The 20,134-nt window shown below is 56.7% G+C and overlaps 1 protein-coding gene across 1 annotated transcript in view; it reads left to right on the top strand.

Moving 5' to 3' along the window:
* LOC134339809 (glycogen phosphorylase, muscle form) overlaps window positions 1-17,822 on the top strand; it is a 115,469-nt gene extending 97,647 nt beyond the window's left edge. Inside the window, exons 18-20 of the mRNA XM_063036622.1 lie at window positions 8,680-8,814; window positions 15,631-15,697; window positions 16,232-17,822. Coding sequence (XP_062892692.1) covers window positions 8,680-8,814; window positions 15,631-15,697; window positions 16,232-16,384 — 355 coding nt within the window. The 3' untranslated portion in view covers window positions 16,385-17,822. The remainder of the gene's footprint in view (window positions 1-8,679; window positions 8,815-15,630; window positions 15,698-16,231) is intronic.
* Window positions 17,823-20,134: the final 2,312 nt, after the last annotated feature.

Here is a 20,134-nt window from a genome sequence, read left to right as displayed (position 1 = left end):
GTGGGACAGAGGAAGGGCCGGTGTGTGGTGGGACACGGGAAGGGTTGATGTGTGGTGGGACGGAGGACGGGTCGATGTGTGGCGGGACGGAGGACGGGTCGATGTGTGGCGGGACGGAGGACGGGTCGGTGTGTGGCGGGACGGAGGAAGGGTCGGTGTGTGGCGGGACGGAGGAAGGGTCGGTGTGTGGCGGGACGGAGGACGGGTCGATGTGTGGTGGGACGGAGGAAGGGCCGGTGTGTGGTGGGACACGGGAAGGGTTGATGTGTGGTGGGACGGAGGACGGGTCGGTGTGTGGCGGGACGGAGGACGGGTTGATGTGTGGTGGGACGGAGGACGGGTTGATGTGTGGTGGGACACGGGAAGGGTCGGTGTGTGATGGGACACGAGAAGGGTCGATGTGTGGTGGGACGGAGGAAGGGTTGGTGTGTGGTGGGAGGGAGGACGGGTCGATGTGTGGCGGGACATGGGAAGGGTCGATGTGTGGCGGGACATGGGAAGGGTCGATGTGTGGCGGGACGGAGGACGGGTCGATGTGCGGCGGGACGGAGGACGGGTCGATGTGTGGCGGGACGGAGGAAGGGTCGATGTGTGGTGGGACACGGGAAGGGTGAATGTGTGGCGGGACAGAGGAAGAGTTGGTGTGTGTTCGGACGGAGGAAGGGTCTCTGTGAGGTGGGACGGGGGAAGGGTTTGTTGGACGGAGATACAGGAGGGGTCGATGTGTGGTGGGACAGGGGGAAGGGATTGTTGGACGGAGATACAGGAGGGGTCTCCGTGAGGTGGGACAGGTGGAAGGGTTTGTTGGACGGAGATACAGGAAGGGTCTCTGTGAGGTGGAACGGGGGAAGGGTTTGTTGGACAGAGATACAGGAAGGGTCTCCGTGAGGTGGGACGGGGGAAGGGTTTGTTGGACGGAGATACAGGAAGGGTCTCCGTGAGGTGGGACAGGGGGAAGGGTTTGTTGGACGGAGATAGAGGAGGGGTCTCTGTGTGGTGGGACAGGGGAAGGGTTTGTTGGACGGAGATACAGGAGGGGTCTCTGTGTGGTGGGACAGGGGAAGGGTTTGTTGGACGGAGATACAGGAGGGGTCAATGTGTGGTGGGACGGGGGAAGGGTTTGTTGGACGGAGATACAGGAGGGGTCTCTGTGAGGTGGGACAGGGGGAAGGGTTTGTTGGACAGAGATACAGGAGGGGTCTCTGTGTGGTGGGACAGGGGAAGGGTTTGTTGGATGGAGATACAGGAGGGGTCTCTGTGAGGTGGGACGGGGGAAGGGTTTGTTGGACGGAGATACAGGAGGGGTCTCTGTGAGGTGGGACAGGGGGAAGGGTTTGTTGGAGGGAGATACAGGAGGGGTCTCTGTGTGGTGGGACAGGGGAAGGGTTTGTTGGATGGAGATACAGGAGGGGTCTCTGTGTGGTGGGACAGGGGAAGGGTTTGTTGGACGGAGATACAGGAGGGGTCTCTGTGGTGGGACAGGGGAAGGGTTTATTGGACGGAGATACAGGAGAGGTCTCTGTGTGGTGGGACAGGGGAAGGGTTTATTGGACGGAGATACAGGAGGGGTCTCCGTGAGGTGGGACAGGGGGAAGGGTTTGTTGGATGGAGATACAGGAGGGGTCTCTGTGTGATGGGACAGTGGAAGGGTTTGTTGGACGGAGATACAGCAGGGGTCTCTGTGGTGGGACAGGGGAAGGGTTTGTTGGACGGAGATACAGGAAGGGTCGATGTGTGGTGGGACGGGGGAAGGGTTTGTTGGATGGAGATACAGGAGGGGTCTCTGTGTGGTGGAACGGGAAGGGTTTGTTGTACGGAGATACAGGAGGGGTCTCTGTGGTGGGACAGTGGAAGGGTTTGTTGGACGGAGATACAGGAGGGGTCTCTGTGTGGTGGGACAGGGGAAGGGTTTGTTGGACGGAGATACAGGAGGGGTCTCTGTGTGGTGGGACAGGGGGAAGGGTTTGTTGGACGGAGATACAGGAGGGGTCTCTGTGAGGTGGGATGGGGAGAAGGGTTTGTTGGATGGAGATACAGGAGGGGTCTCTGTGTGGTGGGACGGGGAAGGGTTTGTTGGATGGAGATACAGGAGGGGTCTCTGTGTGGTGGGACAGGGGAAGGGTTTGTTGGATGGAGATACAGGAGGAATCTCTGTGTGGTGGGACAGGGGAAGGGTTTATTGGACGGAGATACAGGAGAGGTCTCTGTGTGGTGGGACAGGGGAAGGGTTTATTGGACGGAGATACAGGAGGGGTCTCCGTGAGGTGGGACAGGGGGAAGGGTTTGTTGGATGGAGATACAGGAGGGGTCTCTGTGTGGTGGGACAGTGGAAGGGTTTGTTGGACGGAGATACAGGAGGGGTCTCTGTGGTGGGACAGGGGAAGGGTTTGTTGGACGGAGATACAGGAGGGGTCTCTGTGTGGTGGGACAGTGGAAGGGTTTGTTGGACGGAGATACAGGAGGGGTCTCTGTGTGGTGGGACAGTGGAAGGGTTTGTTGGACGGAGATACAGGAGGGGTCTCTGTGTGGTGGGACAGTGGAAGGGTTTGTTGGACGGAGATACAGGAAGGGTCGATGTGTGGTGGTACGGGGGAAGGGTTTGTTGGATGGAGATACAGGAGGGGTCTCTGTGTGGTGGAACGGGAAGGGTTTGTTGGACGGAGATACAGGAGGGGTCTCTGTGGTGGGACAGTGGAAGGGTTTGTTGGACGGAGATACAGGAAGGGTCTCCGTGAGGTGGGACAGGGGGAAGGGTTTGTTGGATGGAGATACAGGAGGGGTCTCTGTGTGGTGGGACAGTGGAAGGGTTTGTTGGACGGAGATACAGGAGGGGTCTCCGTGAGGTGGGACAGGGGGAAGGGTTTGTTGGATGGAGATACAGGAGGGGTCTCTGTGGTGGGACAGTGGAAGGGTTTGTTGGACGGAGATACAGGAGGGGTCTCTGTGGTGGGACAGGGGAAGGGTTTGTTGGACGGAGATACAGGAAGGGTCGATGTGTGGTGGGACGGGGGAAGGGTTTGTTGGACGGAGATACAGGAGGGGTCTCTGTGTGGTGGAACGGGAAGGGTTTGTTGGACGGAGATACAGGAAGGGTCTCTGTGTGGTGGGACAGGGGAAGGGTTTGTTGGACGGAGATACAGGAGGGGTCTCTGTGTGGTGGGACAGGGGAAGGGTTTGTTGGACGGAGATACAGGAGGGGTCGATGTGTGGTGGGACGGGGGAAAGGTTTGTTGGACGGAGATACAGGAGGGGTCTCTGTGAGGTGGGACAGGGGGAAGGGTTTGTTGGATGGAGATACAGGAGGGGTCTCTGTGTGGTGGGACAGGGGAAGGGTTTGTTGGACGGAGATACAGGAGGGGTCGATGTGTGGTGGGACGGGGGAAGGGTTTGTTGGACGGAGATACAGGAGGGGTCTCTGTGAGGTGGGACAGGGGGAAGGGTTTGTTGGATGGAGATACAGGAGGGGTCTCTGTGTGGTGGGACAGGGAAAGGGTTTGTTGGATGGAGATACAGGAGGGGTCTCTGTGTGGTGGGACGGGGAAGGGTTTGTTGGAAGGAGATACAGGAGGGGTCTCTGTGTGGTGGGACAGGGGAAGGGTTTGTTGGACGGAGATACAGGAGGGGTCACTGTGTGATGGGACAGGGGAAGGGTTTATTGGATGGAGATACAGGAAGGGTCTCTGTGTGGTGGGACAGGGGGAAGGGTTTGTTGGACAGAGATACAGGTGGGGTCTCTGTGTGGTGGGACATGGGGAAGGGTTTGTTGGAGGGAGATACAGGAGGGGTCTCTGTGTGGTGGGACGGGGAAGGGTTTGTTGGACGGAGATACAGGAGGGGTCTCTGTGAGGTGGGACAGGGGGAAGGGTTTGTTGGAGGGAGATACAGGGGGGGTCTCTGTGTGGTGGGACAGGGGAAGGGTTTGTTGGATGGAGATACAGGAGGGGTCTCTGTGTGGTGGTACAGGGGAAGGGTTTGTTGGATGGAGATACAGGAGGGGTCTCTGTGGTGGGACAGGGGAAGGGTTTATTGGACGGAGATACAGGAGAGGTCTCTGTGTGGTGGGACAGGGGAAGGGTTTATTGGACGGAGATACAGGAGGGGTCTCCGTGAGGTGGGACAGGGGGAAGGGTTTGTTGGATGGAGATACAGGAGGGGTCTCTGTGTGATGGGACAGTGGAAGGGTTTGTTGGACGGAGATACAGGAGGGGTCTCTGTGGTGGGACAGGGGAAGGGTTTGTTGGACGGAGATACAGGAAGGGTCGATGTGTGGTGGGACGGGGGAAGGGTTTGTTGGATGGAGATACAGGAGGGGTCTCTGTGTGGTGGAACGGGAAGGGTTTGTTGTACGGAGATACAGGAGGGGTCTCTGTGTGGTGGGACAGTGGAAGGGTTTGTTGGACGGAGATACAGGAGGGGTCTCTGTGTGGTGGGACAGGGGAAGGGTTTGTTGGACGGAGATACAGGAGGGGTCTCTGTGTGGTGGGACAGGGGGAAGGGTTTGTTGGACGGAGATACAGGAGGGGTCTCTGTGAGGTGGGATGGGGGAAGGGTTTGTTGGATGGAGATACAGGAAGGGTCTCTGTGTGGTGGGACAGGGGAAGGGTTTGTTGGATGGAGATACAGGAGGGGTCTCTGTGTGGTGGTACAGGGGAAGGGTTTGTTGGATGGAGATACAGGAGGGGTCTCTGTGGTGGGACAGGGGAAGGGTTTATTGGACGGAGATACAGGAGAGGTCTCTGTGTGGTGGGACCGGGGAAGGGTTTATTGGACGGAGATACAGGAGGGGTCTCCGTGAGGTGGGACAGGGGGAAGGGTTTGTTGGATGGAGATACAGGAGGGGTCTCTGTGTGATGGGACAGTGGAAGGGTTTGTTGGACGGAGATACAGGAGGGGTCTCTGTGGTGGGACAGGGGAAGGGTTTGTTGGACGGAGATACAGGAGGGGTCTCTGTGGTGGGACAGTGGAAGGGTTTGTTGGACGGAGATACAGGAAGGGTCTCCGTGAGGTGGGACAGGGGGAAGGGTTTGTTGGATGGAGATACAGGAGGGGTCTCTGTGTGGTGGGACAGTGGAAGGGTTTGTTGGACGGAGATACAGGAGGGGTCTCCGTGAGGTGGGACAGGGGGAAGGGTTTGTTGGATGGAGATACAGGAGGGGTCTCTGTGGTGGGACAGTGGAAGGGTTTGTTGGACGGAGATACAGGAGGGGTCTCTGTGGTGGGACAGGGGAAGGGTTTGTTGGACGGAGATACAGGAAGGGTCGATGTGTGGTGGGACGGGGGAAGGGTTTGTTGGACGGAGATACAGGAGGTGTCTCTGTGTGGTGGAACGGGAAGGGTTTGTTGGACGGAGATACAGGAAGGATCTCTGTGTGGTGGGACAGGGGAAGGGTTTGTTGGACGGATATACAGGAGGGGTCTCTGTGTGGTGGGACAGGGGAAGGGTTTGTTGGACGGAGATACAGGAGGGGTCGATGTGTGGTGGGACGGGGGAAGGGTTTGTTGGACGGAGATACAGGAGGGGTCTCTGTGAGGTGGGACAGGGGGAAGGGTTTGTTGGATGGAGATACAGGAGGGGTCTCTGTGTGGTGGGACAGGGGAAGGGTTTGTTGGACGGAGATACAGGAGGGGTCGATGTGTGGTGGGACGGGGGAAGGGTTTGTTGGACGGAGATACAGGAGGGGTCTCTGTGAGGTGGGACAGGGGGAAGGGTTTGTTGGATGGAGATACAGGAGGGGTCTCTGTGTGGTGGGACAGGGGAAGGGTTTGTTGGATGGAGATACAGGAGGGGTCTCTGTGTGGTGGGACGGGGAAGGGTTTGTTGGAAGGAGATACAGGAGGGGTCTCTGTGTGGTGGGACAGGGGAAGGGTTTGTTGGACGGAGATACAGGAGGGGTCACTGTGTGATGGGACAGGGGAAGGGTTTATTGGATGGAGATACAGGAAGGGTCTCTGTGTGGTGGGACAGGGGGAAGGGTTTGTTGGACAGAGATACAGGTGGGGTCTCTGTGTGGTGGGACATGGGGAAGGGTTTGTTGGAGGGAGATACAGGAGGGGTCTCTGTGTGGTGGGACGGGGAAGGGTTTGTTGGACGGAGATACAGGAGGGGTCTCTGTGAGGTGGGACAGGGGGAAGGGTTTGTTGGAGGGAGATACAGGGGGGGTCTCTGTGTGGTGGGACAGGGGAAGGGTTTGTTGGATGGAGATACAGGAGGGGTCTCTGTGTGGTGGTACAGGGGAAGGGTTTGTTGGATGGAGATACAGGAGGGGTCTCTGTGTGGTGGGACAGGGGAAGGGTTTATTGGACGGAGATACAGGAGAGGTCTCTGTGTGGTGGGACAGGGGAAGGGTTTATTGGACGGAGATACAGGAGGGGTCTCCGTGAGGTGGGACAGGGGGAAGGGTTTGTTGGATGGAGATACAGGAGGGGTCTCTGTGTGATGGGACAGTGGAAGGGTTTGTTGGACGGAGATACAGGAGGGGTCTCTGTGGTGGGACAGGGGAAGGGTTTGTTGGACGGAGATACAGGAGGGGTCTCTGTGTGGTGGGACAGTGGAAGGGTTTGTTGGATGGAGATACAGGAGGGGTCTCTGTGGTGGGACAGTGGAAGGGTTTGTTGGACGGAGATACAGGAAGGGTCGATGTGTGGTGGGACGGGGGAAGGGTTTGTTGGATGGAGATACAGGAGGGGTCTCTGTGTGGTGGAACGGGAAGGGTTTGTTGTACGGAGATACAGGAGGGGTCTCTGTGGTGGGACAGTGGAAGGGTTTGTTGGACGGAGATACAGGAGGGGTCTCTGTGTGGTGGGACAGGGGAAGGGTTTGTTGGACGGAGATACAGGAGGGGTCTCTGTGTGGTGGGACAGGGGGAAGGGTTTGTTGGACGGAGATACAGGAGGGGTCTCTGTGAGGTGGGATGGGGGAAGGGTTTGTTGGATGGAGATACAGGAAGGGTCTCTGTGTGGTGGGACAGGGGAAGGGTTTGTTGGATGGAGATACAGGAGGGGTCTCTGTGTGGTGGTACAGGGGAAGAGTTTGTTGGATGGAGATACAGGAGGGGTCTCTGTGGTGGGACAGGGGAAGGGTTTATTGGACGGAGATACAGGAGAGGTCTCTGTGTGGTGGGACAGGGGAAGGGTTTATTGGTCGGAGATACAGGAGGGGTCTCCGTGAGGTGGGACAGGGGGAAGGGTTTGTTGGATGGAGATACAGGAGGGGTCTCTGTGTGATGGGACAGTGGAAGGGTTTGTTGGACGGAGATACAGGAGGGGTCTCTGTGGTGGGACAGGGGAAGGGTTTGTTGGACGGAGATACAGGAGGGGTCTCTGTGTGGTGGGACAGTGGAAGGGTTTGTTGGATGGAGATACAGGAGGGGTCTCTGTGGTGGGACAGTGGAAGGGTTTGTTGGACGGAGATACAGGAAGGGTCGATGTGTGGTGGGACGGGGGAAGGGTTTGTTGGATGGAGATACAGGAGGGGTCTCTGTGTGGTGGAACGGGACGGGTTTGTTGGACGGAGATACAGGAGGGGTCTCTGTGGTGGGACAGTGGAAGGGTTTGTTGGACGGAGATACAGGAGGGGTCTCTGTGTGGTGGGACAAGGGAAGGGTTTGTTGGACGGAGATACAGGAGGGGTCTCTGTGTGGTGGGACAGGGGGAAGGGTTTGTTGGACGGAGATACAGGAGGGGTCTCTGTGAGGTGGGACGGGGGAAGGGTTTGTTGGATGGAGATACAGGAAGGGTCTCTGTGTGGTGGGACAGGGGAAGGGTTTATTGGATGGAGATACAGGAGGGGTCTCTGTGTGGTGGGATGGGGGAAGGGTTTGTTGGACGGAGATACAGGAGGGGTCTCTGTGTGGTGGGACGGGGGAAGGGTTTGTTGGATGGAGATACAGGAGGGGTCTCTGTGTGGTGGGATGCGGGAAGCGTTTGTTGGATGGAGATACAGGAGGGGTCTCTGTGAGGTGGGACAGGGGGAAGGGTTTGTTGGATGGAGATACAGGAAGGGTCTCTGTGTGGTGGGACAGGGGAAGGGTTTATTGGATGGAGATACAGGAGGGGTCTCTGTGTGGTGGGACAGGGGAAGGGTTTGTTGGAGGGAATTGAGCATACCCGGAAATCTCTCCATTGTGGCCTCTGAGCTACCCAGTCGATCGAGGTAACTGGCTCTTGCTCAGGTGGTCAGCCAGATTGCAGACCTCAGCGACTCCCAGCTGGACACAGGACCGAGCAGTTGGTCCTCCGTCCTGATGCCAAGGAGGTCCGCCAAGTTCTCTGGTCTCCAGTTTTGCCCGGGGTAGGGGAGATTGTCCAGAGGGTGAGTAGTTTAATTGTCCTGAGAAACAGTGGAAGGCTTCAGGTCTGCGTGTTGAACAGGCAGATGATTCTCCACGTGAGTAGACCGAGGCAGGACAAACAGATGCAGAATGCAGAGGAGAAGGTCCAGTCACAGCAGGGTAGAAGTTGTTCCTGAGTCTGAAGTTGCATGTTCTCAGGCCACATCTCCTGCCCGATGTGGGTGTATCTTCCTCTCAATGGGAGGGGCGAAGAGTGAGTTCCCGGGTTGGGAGGATGCCTTGTTATGTCAGCTTCGTTCCCGGGTCAGTGGGAGGGATCGGTCGAGGGCCAGTGTCTCCCTGCAGGGTTGCCGGGGTCGGGGCTCTCACCCGTGCCTTTCACCCCCAGGTACCACGCCCAGTCCTACTACGATCGGATCCCCGAACTGAAGCAGGCCATCGACCAGTTGGGCAGTGGATTCTTCTCTCCCAAAGAGCCCCACCTCTTCAAGGAAATAGTCAACATGCTGATGCACCACGACAGGTGAGGGTGAGGGGGTGTTACCCACACTCCTCGTCGGTCATGCCCCTGACCCCGAGGAGCAAGGGACCTCTGTCCTGGGGGCTGGCTCAGTGATGATTTGGCAAGGACTGTGCAAGGGTAGAAGTGTGTGTGTGTGTCCATCTGCTGGAGTCAGGTCACTGTGAGATACAATAGGTGCAGGAGTAGGCCATTCAGCCCTTTGAGCCAGCATCACCATTCACTGTGATCATCCACAATCGGTACCCCATTCCTGCCTTCTCCCCATATCCCTTCACTTCGCTATCTTTAAGAGCTCTATCTAACTCTTTCTTGAAAGAATCCAGAGAATTGTCCTCCACTGCCTTCTGAGGCAGAGCATTCCACAGAACCACAACCCTCTGTGTGAAAAAGTTTTTCCTCAACTCCGTTCTAAATTGTCTACCCCTTATTCGTAAACTGTGGCCTCTGGTTCTGGACTCCCCCAACATCGGGAACATGTTTCCTGCCTCCAGCGTGTCCAATCCCTTAATAATCTTATATGTTTCAATCAAATCCCCTCTCATCCTTCTGAATTCCAGTGTATACAACCCCAGTCGCTCCAATCTTTCAACATATGACAGTCCCGCCATCCCGGGAATTAACCTTGTGAACCTACGCTGCACTCCCTCAATAGCAAGAATGTCCTTCCTCAAATCTGGAGACCAAAATTGTACACAATTCTCCTGGTGTGGTCTCACCAGGGCCCTGTACAGCTGCAGAAGGATTCTTTGCTCTTATACTCAATTCCCCTTGTTATGAAGGCCAGCATGCCATTAGCTTTCTTCACTGCCTGCTGTACCTGCATGCTTCCTTTCAGTGACTGATGAACAAGGACACCTAGATCTTGTTATACTTCCCCTTTTCTTAACTTGACACCATTCAGATAGTAAGCTGCCTTCCTGTTCTTGCCACCAAAGTAGATACCCCACCCTTCTCCAGTCACTGCCTGAGCTTGGAGACCCGTGGCTGTAATCCCAGCTGAAACTGAGGGACTGAGAGAATTGTGGAATCTCTCGTTTCAATTCCACTTCCCGTCCCGACAACGACATGCCTGTCCATGGCTCCTCTGCTTCCACAGGTTTGAGGAGCACTTTCCCTTCTCACCCCTTCTGTTCAGCTGCCCATCACCTCCCTCGGGTTCCCCTCCTCCTTCCCTCTCTCCCACGGTCCACACTCCCCCTTCACCTGCCAGCATGTACTCCTTCCCCTCCCCTTACTCCGGCCTCTTCCCCCTTCCTTTACAGCCCGAAACTGTTTATTCTTCTCCGTAGATGCCGCCTGACCTGCTGAGATCCTCCAGTACTGTGTGTGTGTATGTGTGTGTCTGTGTCTGTGTCTGTGTCTGTGTATGTGGTCCAACATCTTCACAATCTTTATGAAGTCCTGTACGCCCTGGTCAATATTTATCGTTAGCCTACGCCTAAGAACAAAGACAAGAAGCCAGAGTGAGAAGATGGGAGGAGGGGAAGGCCGATGCTGGGACCTGAAGCAAAGAGAAACTGCTGGAGGACTTCAAGGGGCCGAGCGTCGTCTTGTGCATTTGTGTGTACGTACGGCGGGCTAGGCACGAGAGGGAGACTGAGGATCGCGTGCAGCCTGAACCCAGGAGATGAGAGGGTTAGTGTTTGAGGAGCATCTCGGCTCTCGGCATGTGCCCGATGGAGTTCAGAAGAAAGAGGGGAAAATCTCAGTGAAACATTGGAAGGCCTCGTTGGAGAGGATGTTTCCAGTAGTGGGGGAGAGGCACAGCCTCGGAATACAAGGATGTCCCCAGAGGAGAAATTTCTTTAGCTAGAGGGTGGTTAAAGTGCGTTAGATCTTCCTCATCAGCAATTACCCATTGACAGAGAGACTGTGAAGGGACTGGGCCTGGTGCGTTAGATGTTCCTCGTCAGCGAGCTCCCCGTTGGCAGAGAGACTGTGAAGGGACTGGACCTGGTGCGTTAGATGTTCCTCATCAGCGAGCTCCCCGTTGGCAGAGAGACTGTGAAGGGACTGGACCTGGTGCGTTAGATGTTCCTCATCAGCGAGCTCCCCGTTGGCAGAGAGACTGTGAAGGGACTGGACCTGGTGCGTTAGATGTTCCTCATCAGCGAGCTCCCCGTTGGCAGAAAGACTGTGAAGGGACTGGGCCTGGTGCGTTAGATGTTCCTCATCAGCGAGCTCCCCGTTGGCAGAGAGACTGTGAAGGGACTGGACCTGGTGCGTTAGATGTTCCTCATCAGCGAGCTCCCCGTTGGCAGAGAGACTGTGAAGGGACTGGACCTGGTGCATTAGATGTTCCTCATCAGCGAGCTCCCCGTTGGCAGAGAGACTGTGAAGGGACTGGACCTGGTGCGTTAGATGTTCCTCATCAGCGAGCTCCCCGTTGGCAGAGAGACTGTGAAGGGACTGGTCCTGGTGCGTTAGATGGTCCTCATCAGCGAGCTCCCCGTTGGCAGAGAGACTGTGAAGGGACTGGGCCTGGTGCATTAGATGTTCCTCATCAGCGAGCTCCCCGTTGGCAGAGAGACTGTGAAGGGACTGGACCTGGTGCGTTAGATGTTCCTCATCAGCGAGCTCCCCGTTGGCAGAGAGACTGTGAAGGGACTGGACCTGGTGCGTTAGATGTTCCTCATCAGCGAGCTCCCCGTTGGCAGAGAGACTGTGAAGGGACTGGGCCTGGTGCGTTAGATGTTCCTCATCAGCGAGCTCCCCGTTGGCAGAGAGACTGTGAAGGGACTGGGCCTGGTGCGTTAGATGTTCCTCATCAGCGAGCTCCCCGTTGGCAGAGAGACTGTGAAGGGACTGGACCTGGTGCGTTAGATGTTCCTCATCAGCGAGCTCCCCGTTGGCAGAGAGACTGTGAAGGGACTGGACCTGGTGCGTTAGATGTTCCTCATCAGCGAGCTCCCCGTTGGCAGAGAGACTGTGAAGGGACTGGGCCTGGTGCGTTAGATGTTCCTCATCAGCGAGCTCCCCGTTGGCAGAGAGACTGTGAAGGGACTGGGCCTGGTGCGTTAGATGTTCCTCATCAGCGAGCTCCCCGTTGGCAGAGAGACTGTGAAGGGACTGGACCTGGTGCGTTAGATGTTCCTCATCAGCGAGCTCCCCGTTGGCAGAGAGACTGTGAAGGGACTGGGCCTGGTGCGTTAGATGTTCCTCATCAGCGAGCTCCCCGTTGGCAGAGAGACTGTGAAGGGACTGGGCCTGGTGCGTTAGATGTTCCTCATCAGCGAGCTCCCCGTTGGCAGAGAGACTGTGAAGGGACTGGGCCTGGTGCGTTAGATGTTCCTCATCAGCGAGCTCCCCGTTGGCAGAGAGACTGTGAAGGGACTGGGCCTGGTGCGTTAGATGTTCCTCATCAGCGAGCTCCCCGTTGGCAGAGAGACTGTGAAGGGACTGGACCTGGTGCGTTAGATGTTCCTCATCAGCGAGCTCCCCGTTGGCAGAGAGACTGTGAAGGGACTGGGCCTGGTGCGTTAGATGTTCCTCATCAGCGAGCTCCCCGTTGGCAGAGAGACTGTGAAGGGACTGGGCCTGGTGCGTTAGATGTTCCTCATCAGCGAGCTCCCCGTTGGCAGAGAGACTGTGAAGGGACTGGGCCTGGTGCGTTAGATGTTCCTCATCAGCGAGCTCCCCGTTGGCAGAGAGACTGTGAAGGGACTGGGCCTGGTGCGTTAGATGTTCCTCATCAGCGAGCTCCCCGTTGGCAGAGAGACTGTGAAGGGACTGGGCCTGGTGCGTTAGATGTTCCTCATCAGCGAGCTCCCCGTTGGCAGAGAGACTGTGAAGGGACTGGGCCTGGTGCGTTAGATGTTCCTCATCAGCGAGCTCCCCGTTGGCAGAGAGACTGTGAAGGGACTGGACCTGGTGCGTTAGATGTTCCTCATCAGCGAGCTCCCCGTTGGCAGAGAGACTGTGAAGGGACTGGGCCTGGTACGTTAGATGTTCCTCATCAGCGAGCTCCCCGTTGGCAGAGAGACTGTGAAGGGACTGGACCTGGTGCGTTAGATGTTCCTCATCAGCGAGCTCCCCGTTGGCAGAGAGACTGTGAAGGGACTGGACCTGGTGCGTTAGATGTTCCTCATCAGCGAGCTCCCCGTTGGCAGAGAGACTGTGAAGGGACTGGGCCTGGTGCGTTAGATGTTCCTCATCAGCGAGCTCCCCGTTGGCAGAGAGACTGTGAAGGGACTGGACCTGGTGCGTTAGATGTTCCTCATCAGCGAGCTCCCCGTTGGCAGAGAGACTGTGAAGGGACTGGACCTGGTGCGTTAGATGTTCCTCATCAGCGAGCTCCCCGTTGGCAGAGAGACTGTGAAGGGACTGGACCTGGTGCGTTAGATGTTCCTCATCAGCGAGCTCCCCGTTGGCAGAGAGACTGTGAAGGGACTGGACCTGGTGCGTTAGATGTTCCTCATCAGCGAGCTCCCCGTTGGCAGAGAGACTGTGAAGGGACTGGACCTGGTGCGTTAGATGTTCCTCATCAGCGAGCTCCCCGTTGGCAGAGAGACTGTGAAGGGACTGGACCTGGTGCGTTAGATGTTCCTCATCAGCGAGCTCCCCGTTGGCAGAGAGACTGTGAAGGGACTGGGCCTGGTGCGTTAGATGTTCCTCATCAGCGAGCTCCCCGTTGGCAGAGAGACTGTGAAGGGACTGGGCCTGGTGCGTTAGATGTTCCTCATCAGCGAGCTCCCCGTTGGCAGAGAGACTGTGAAGGGACTGGGCCTGGTGCGTTAGATGTTCCTCATCAGCGAGCTCCCCGTTGGCAGAGAGACTGTGAAGGGACTGGACCTGGTGCGTTAGATGTTCCTCATCAGCGAGCTCCCCGTTGGCAGAGAGACTGTGAAGGGACTGGACCTGGTGCGTTAGATGTTCCTCATCAGCGAGCTCCCCGTTGGCAGAGAGACTGTGAAGGGACTGGACCTGGTGCGTTAGATGTTCCTCATCAGCGAGCTCCCCGTTGGCAGAGAGACTGTGAAGGGACTGGACCTGGTGCGTTAGATGTTCCTCATCAGCGAGCTCCCCGTTGGCAGAGAGACTGTGAAGGGACTGGACCTGGTGCGTTAGATGTTCCTCATCAGCGAGCTCCCCGTTGGCAGAGAGACTGTGAAGGGACTGGACCTGGTGCGTTAGATGTTCCTCATCAGCGAGCTCCCCGTTGGCAGAGAGACTGTGAAGGGACTGGACCTGGTGCGTTAGATGTTCCTCATCAGCGAGCTCCCCGTTGGCAGAGAGACTGTGAAGGGACTGGACCTGGTGCGTTAGATGTTCCTCATCAGCGAGCTCCCCGTTGGCAGAGAGACTGTGAAGGGACTGGACCTGGTGCGTTAGATGTTCCTCATCAGCGAGCTCCCCATTGACAGAGAGACTGTGAAGGGACTGGACCTGGTGCGAACCGTCAGACGAGTGGTCACCGCAGTCGCTCTTCTTGTGATCTCAAGACCCTGTCAGACGTAGTTAACGTGGATTGCCGCAAAGCCGATTCACTGAGTTATAAGTGGACAGCAGGGGGGGGTGGTGGAGCTGTGTGCCCTCGGTCGCAGCAAGGACTGGGCCCCATGCCGCAGTATCGCCTGATTACAGCTGGCCAGGAGAGAGGGGTGGTGTGGTGCGGCGTCCAGGCTGGAGTCACTCAGCAGAAGACGAGCTGTGTTGTGTTCATCGGCAACATCCTCCTGTACTCTGTGTCACCACCCACAGCTCCAACCTGCTGACGACACTACACTGATTGACCTCATCTCAAACAATAATGAGGCAGTCTACAGACAGGAAGTCATCACCCTGACACGGTGGTGTCAAGAAAACAACCTCTCCCTCGATGTCGCAAAAACAAAGGAGCTGGTTGTGGACTACAGGAGGAATGGAGACGGGCTAACCCCTATTGACATCAATGGATCCGGGGTTGAGAGGGTGAACAGCTTCAAGTTACTCGGCATAAGCATCACCGAGGATCTCACATGGTCTGTACGTACCGGTTGTGTGGTGGAAAAAGCACAACAGTGCATCTTTCATCTCAGACGGTTGAGGAAGTTTGGTATGGGCCCCCCAAATTCTAAGAACTTTCTACAGGGGCACAATTGAGAGCATCCTGACTGGCTGCATCACTGCCTGGTATGGGCACTGTACCTCCCTCAATCGCAGGACTCTGCAGAGAGTGGTGCGGACAGCCCAGCGCATCTGTAGGTGTGAACTTCCCATGATTCGGGACATTTACAAGGACAGGTGTGTAAAAAGGGCCTGAAGGATCATTGGGGACCCGAGTCACCCCAACCACAAACTGTTCCAGCTGCTACCATCCGGGAAACGGTACCGCAGCATAAAAGCCAGGACCAACAGGCTCCGGGACAGCTTCTTCCACCAGGCCATCAGACTGATCAGTTCATGCTGATGAAAACTGTACGTCTATGTTATATCGACTGTCCTGTTGTACATAATATTTATTATAGATTACTATAAATTGCACATTTAGACGGAGACGTAACGTAAAGATTTTTACTGCTCCTGTATATGAAGGATATAAGAAATAAAGTCAACTCAATTCAACATTCACTTGGACTAAATTTTGTTTGTGTGTGTCTGTGTTTTCCTGATATCTTGTGTGTGCTTGCCGTGTTTTATGTTTTCCGTGTGTTTTGCAGCTTGCCCTGGAGGATTGCTGTTCGGTTTGGCTGTGTTCGTGGGTACTGAACGTGTGCTGGGGGTGGGGGAGGCGTCGCAGGTGGGTCGGGAGTGTCGCCATCTCGAGGGCGGTGATCCTCCGCAAGGTCAGGCTGCCAAATAACCCTGCCTCTAACCTCTGCCCTTTCCCCCCCGCAGGTTCAAAGTGTTTGCTGACTATGAGGACTACATCAAATGCCAGGACCGCGTCAGCGCCTTGTACATGGTTAGTGCGTGTGGGCGGCTCGCCGCATGCGTAGGAGAGCGCGGGGGCGAGTGGGAGGTCTGTGTATTCCTTAACCGCGCGCGGGGCTCCTGTGTCTGCGCGTGTCTACGTACAGTGGGTTGGGGAGTTCCAGAGGGACGCTCGCTTCCGTGCCCATGGCGCAGTAAGACAGCTGCCTCTCAGCTCCAGGGACCCGGGGTCGACCCTGTCTCGAGTTTTCGCCTCCTCCCCTGGGTGCTCCACTGCCCACGCACGTCACGCGGTGCGGGGGTGAGTGGGTTCATTGTCCTCTGTAGGTTGTGCCCTGCCTGTGTGTGTGTGTGTGGGTGACGGGATGGGAATACAGTGAGATCGGGGTAAGTGGGTCAGCAGAGAGTCAGTGGGCCGAAGGACCTGTGTCTGGGCTGTGTCTTGTGGGGAGGCAGGGTTGGTCAGTGCCTTGGGGTTGAAGAGGAGGGCCAGTTCCTCTGTGTGTGTGAGAGAGAGAGGGGCTGTTACAGGTATGAGCTAACCCGTCCCCCCGGCTTCCTGCAGAATTCCAAGGAGTGGACCAAGATGGTCATCAAAAACATCGCTGCCTCAGGGAAGTTCTCCAGCGACAGGACCATCACGGAGTACGCCCGGCAGATATGGGGAGTGGAGCCCAGCAAGCACAAGATCCCGCCCCCCAGCGAGCCCCGGGAGTGAGGCCGTCTCCGCACGTCCCTCTTCCTCCTCGCCCCCCGACCCCAGCCCGAGTCAATCGGCGGGTGACGAGGGGTGGGACCTCTCAGCCGTCTGTCTGACGCGACCCCCCCCCCGGCTCTGTTACGACACCCGCCTGCTTTCACAACGTGGTCCCCGAGATCCCTCAGCCAGGGAGGAAGCTCCCACCTCACGCCGGGTTGAAAACTCCCTTCCGCTCCCACACCCCCACACCCGCCGTGTCTCTATCATGGCTGTCACTCTCTCTGTCTCTCACACCAGACCGCCTCCCCAAATCAAGCCAAGGAACAACGCGGTAAACTGGTGACACGAGTTAGCAGTCTGAGTGAGTTTAACCCAGGGCTCGCGCTCTTCCCCACGCTGCTGCTCTACTTCCGAAGCTGACTGGGATCCTTCAGCACTTTCCCTTGTGCTCAACAATCCCCCTTCCCCGCAGGCAAAGGCTGCTGCCTGGGGATGGCAAGTTCTTTCGCCTTAAAACACAGGGCACACCTGCTATCCGCCACTGGACCCCCTTGCCACAACCATAACTTTAACCTGCTGATCTAGGACGGGAAAGTTAAGTCTTCCCTCATGCATTTAATACGTGAGCAACTTATCTGAAGTGTAAATATTTATGTTAAACGGGTATGAAATTGAACTGCTGAATATTGGCCTGGGACACCACCGGTGGCCAACTAGAAGCGGAGGTTTCTTTGTAACCTCGCCCAGCCGGAGAGAAGGTCAGCCACACTCTACATGGATGGGGGCCATCTGACCTCCAGCCATCTTCAGCTGGGGGGGGTGGGATCCATCCTCAGTTCCTGTCTTCTCTCGCGCTCCAGCAGTGGGCAGATCCGAGCTGTGAAACTCTGCTGAAAGAGGTTAATCGGACACTGTTCCCACTCTGCTGTGTTCAGACATGAGCTCCAGGTGTGGGCCCAAGAAAGCAGCTGTCATTGACAGTCCTCATCTCAGCCCCTTGTTTCTGCTCTTCGCCAGGTATCCCCACTCAGCCTGTCCCACCATTTCCCCCTCCCAGTCTCTTTCCAGCTCCCTCTCTATCTCCTCCCAGTCTCTTTCCAGCTCCATCCACCCCTGTCCTCCCAGTCTCCAACCCTGCTCACTGTCCTCCCCTCCCAGTCTCTTTCCAACTCCCCCTCTCTCCTCCCAGTCTCCAACTCTGCTCACTGTCCTCCCCTCCCAGTCTCTTTCCAGCTCCCCCTCTCTCCTCCCCTCCCAGTCTCTTTACAGCTCCCCCTCTCTCCTCCCCTCCCAGTCTCTTTACAGCTCCCCCTCTCTCCTCCCAGTCTCCAACTCCGCTCACTGTCCTCCCCTCCCAGTCTCTTTCCAGCTCCATCCATCCCTCTCCTCCCCTCCCATCTCTTTCCAGCTCCATCCATCCCTCTATTCCCAGTATCCAACTCTGCTCACTGTCCTCCCCTCCGTCTCTTTCCAGCTCCCCCTCTCCTCCCAGTCTCCAACTCTGCTGACTGTCCTCCCCTCCCAGTCTCTTTCCAGCTCCCACTCTCTCCTCCCAGTCTCCAAGCTCCATCCATCCCTCTCCTCCCCTCCCAGTCTCTTTCCAGCTCCATCCACCCCTCTCCTCCCCTCCCAGTCTCTTTCCAGCTCCATCCACCCCTCTCCTCCCCTCCCAGTCTCCAACTCTGCTCACTGTCCTCCACTCCCAGTCTCTTTCCAGCTCCATCCATCCCTCTCCTCCCCTCCCAGTCTCTTTCCAGCTCCATCCACCCCTCTCCTCCCAGTCTCCAACTCTGCTCACTGTCCTCCCCTCCCAGTCTCTTTCCAGCTCCATCCATCCCTCTCCTCCCCTCCCAGTCTCTTTCCAGCTCCATCCACCCCCTCCTCCCAGTCTCCAACTCTGCTCACTGTCCTCCCCTCCCAGTCTCTTTCCAGCTCCATCCACCCCTCTCCTCCCAGTCTCCAACTCTGCTCACTGTCCTCCCCTCCCAGCCTCTTTCCAGCTCCCCCTCTCCCCTCCCAGTCTCTTTCCAGCTCCGTCCATCCCTCCTCCCCTCCCAGTCTCTTTCCAGCTCCATCCACCCCTCTCCTCCCCTCCCAGTCTCTTTCCAGCTCCATCCACCCCTCTCCTCCCCTCCCAGTCTCCAACTCTGCTCACTGTCCTCCACTCCCAGTCTCTTTCCAGCTCCATCCATCCCTCTCCTCCCCTCCCAGTCTCTTTCCAGCTCCATCCACCCCCTCCTCCCAGTCTCCAACTCTGCTCACTGTCCTCCCCTCCCAGTCTCTTTCCAGCTCCATCCACCCCTCTCCTCCCCTCCCAGTCTCTTTCCAGCTCCATCCACCCCCTCCTCCCAGTCTCCAACTCTGCTCACTGTCCTCCCCTCCCAGTCTCTTTCCAGCTGCATCCACCGCTCTCCTCCCAGTCTCCAACTCCGCTCACTGTCCTGCCCTCCCAGTCTCTTTCCAGCTGCATCCACCCCTCTCCTCCCAGTCTCCAACTCCGCTCACTGTCTTCCCCTCCCAGTCTCTTTCCAGCTCCATCCACCCTTCTCCTCCCAGTCTCCAACTCTGATTACTGTCCTCCCCTCCCAGTCTCTTTCCAGCTGCATCCACCCCTCTCCTCCCAGTCTCCAACTCCGCTCACTGTCCTCCCCTCCCAGTCTCTTTCCAGCTCCATCCACCCCCTCCTCCCCTCCCTCTCTCTCCCCTCCCCTCCCTCTCTCTCCCCTCCCCTCCCTCTCTCTTTCCAGCTCGGCTCTCTCTCTCCTCCCTGTCTCCTCTTCCTCTCCTTTCCCTCCCTTAGGCCTGGGATGTGGGATTGTTGTGGCGCCAAGTTGACCGATGTTTACAACACTTTAATTCAATCGTTCCTTGCCACCATCCAGAGACAAAAGCTCACTTTGAGGAATGTTGGTTCACTGTGTTTACAGCAGCCGTTTCCCTTAGCTGAGGTGCAGAGAAAGATGACAAAATGCCGTGCCTGGTACGCTCCACTCCCACCGCCTCCCCTGGGAATTTAGCTGAAGCACTCCCTCCCCCACCGTGGGGTCACCCACCTCGTGTGAGCTGCATGTTTCTCCAGTGCAATATTGTGTTGACATTTGTACTGCCACTGACATTAAAAGTGATGGTTGAACTGCTGGGTTCTGCTGTTTTACTTGGTCAGGCATGGAGGTGTTCTGTCGGCAAGAGGCTCCATTGCCTCCCTCTCTGACACATTCTCACCCACGCTACTGCGGACATCGGCTGACAGGGGTACGTCAATGATACGCATCAGAGAGGGTCCAGAGGAGGTGCTCCCTCGAGCCGGTACTTACTGGAGTTTCGAACAACGAGGGGCATCTCATCGAAACCTATTGAATACTGAAATGGAGTGGACACCTGTCTGAATAAAAGGGTGCCCCTTTAGAACAGAGATGAGAAAATACCTCTTCAGCCAGTGAGGGGGTGAATCTGTGGAATTCATTGCCACAGGCAGACGAGGAGGCCGAGCCGTTGGGTATATTTAAGGCAGAGGTTGATGGGTTCTTGATTAGTCAGGGTGTCAAAGGTTGCAGGGTTGAGTTGGGATAATAAATCAACCATGATGGAATGGTGGAGCATATTCAATGGGCCAGCTGTCCTAATTCTGTTCCTATGTCTTGTGGTACGACTAGCCCAGGGCACCGGGCAGTATCTACCCCCCCCCCACCTTAGTTCATAATACTACATTGTTTAATCCGTGAGTTTAGAAACATAGAAAACCTACAGCACAATACAGGCCCTTTGGCC

This window comes from Mobula hypostoma, chromosome 30 (genome assembly GCF_963921235.1).
Source record: "Mobula hypostoma chromosome 30, sMobHyp1.1, whole genome shotgun sequence".
Taxonomy (NCBI): domain Eukaryota; kingdom Metazoa; phylum Chordata; class Chondrichthyes; order Myliobatiformes; family Myliobatidae; genus Mobula; species Mobula hypostoma.
The sequence above is the reverse complement of the archived record's forward strand: the minus strand, read 5'-3'. Positions and strand labels throughout refer to the sequence as shown.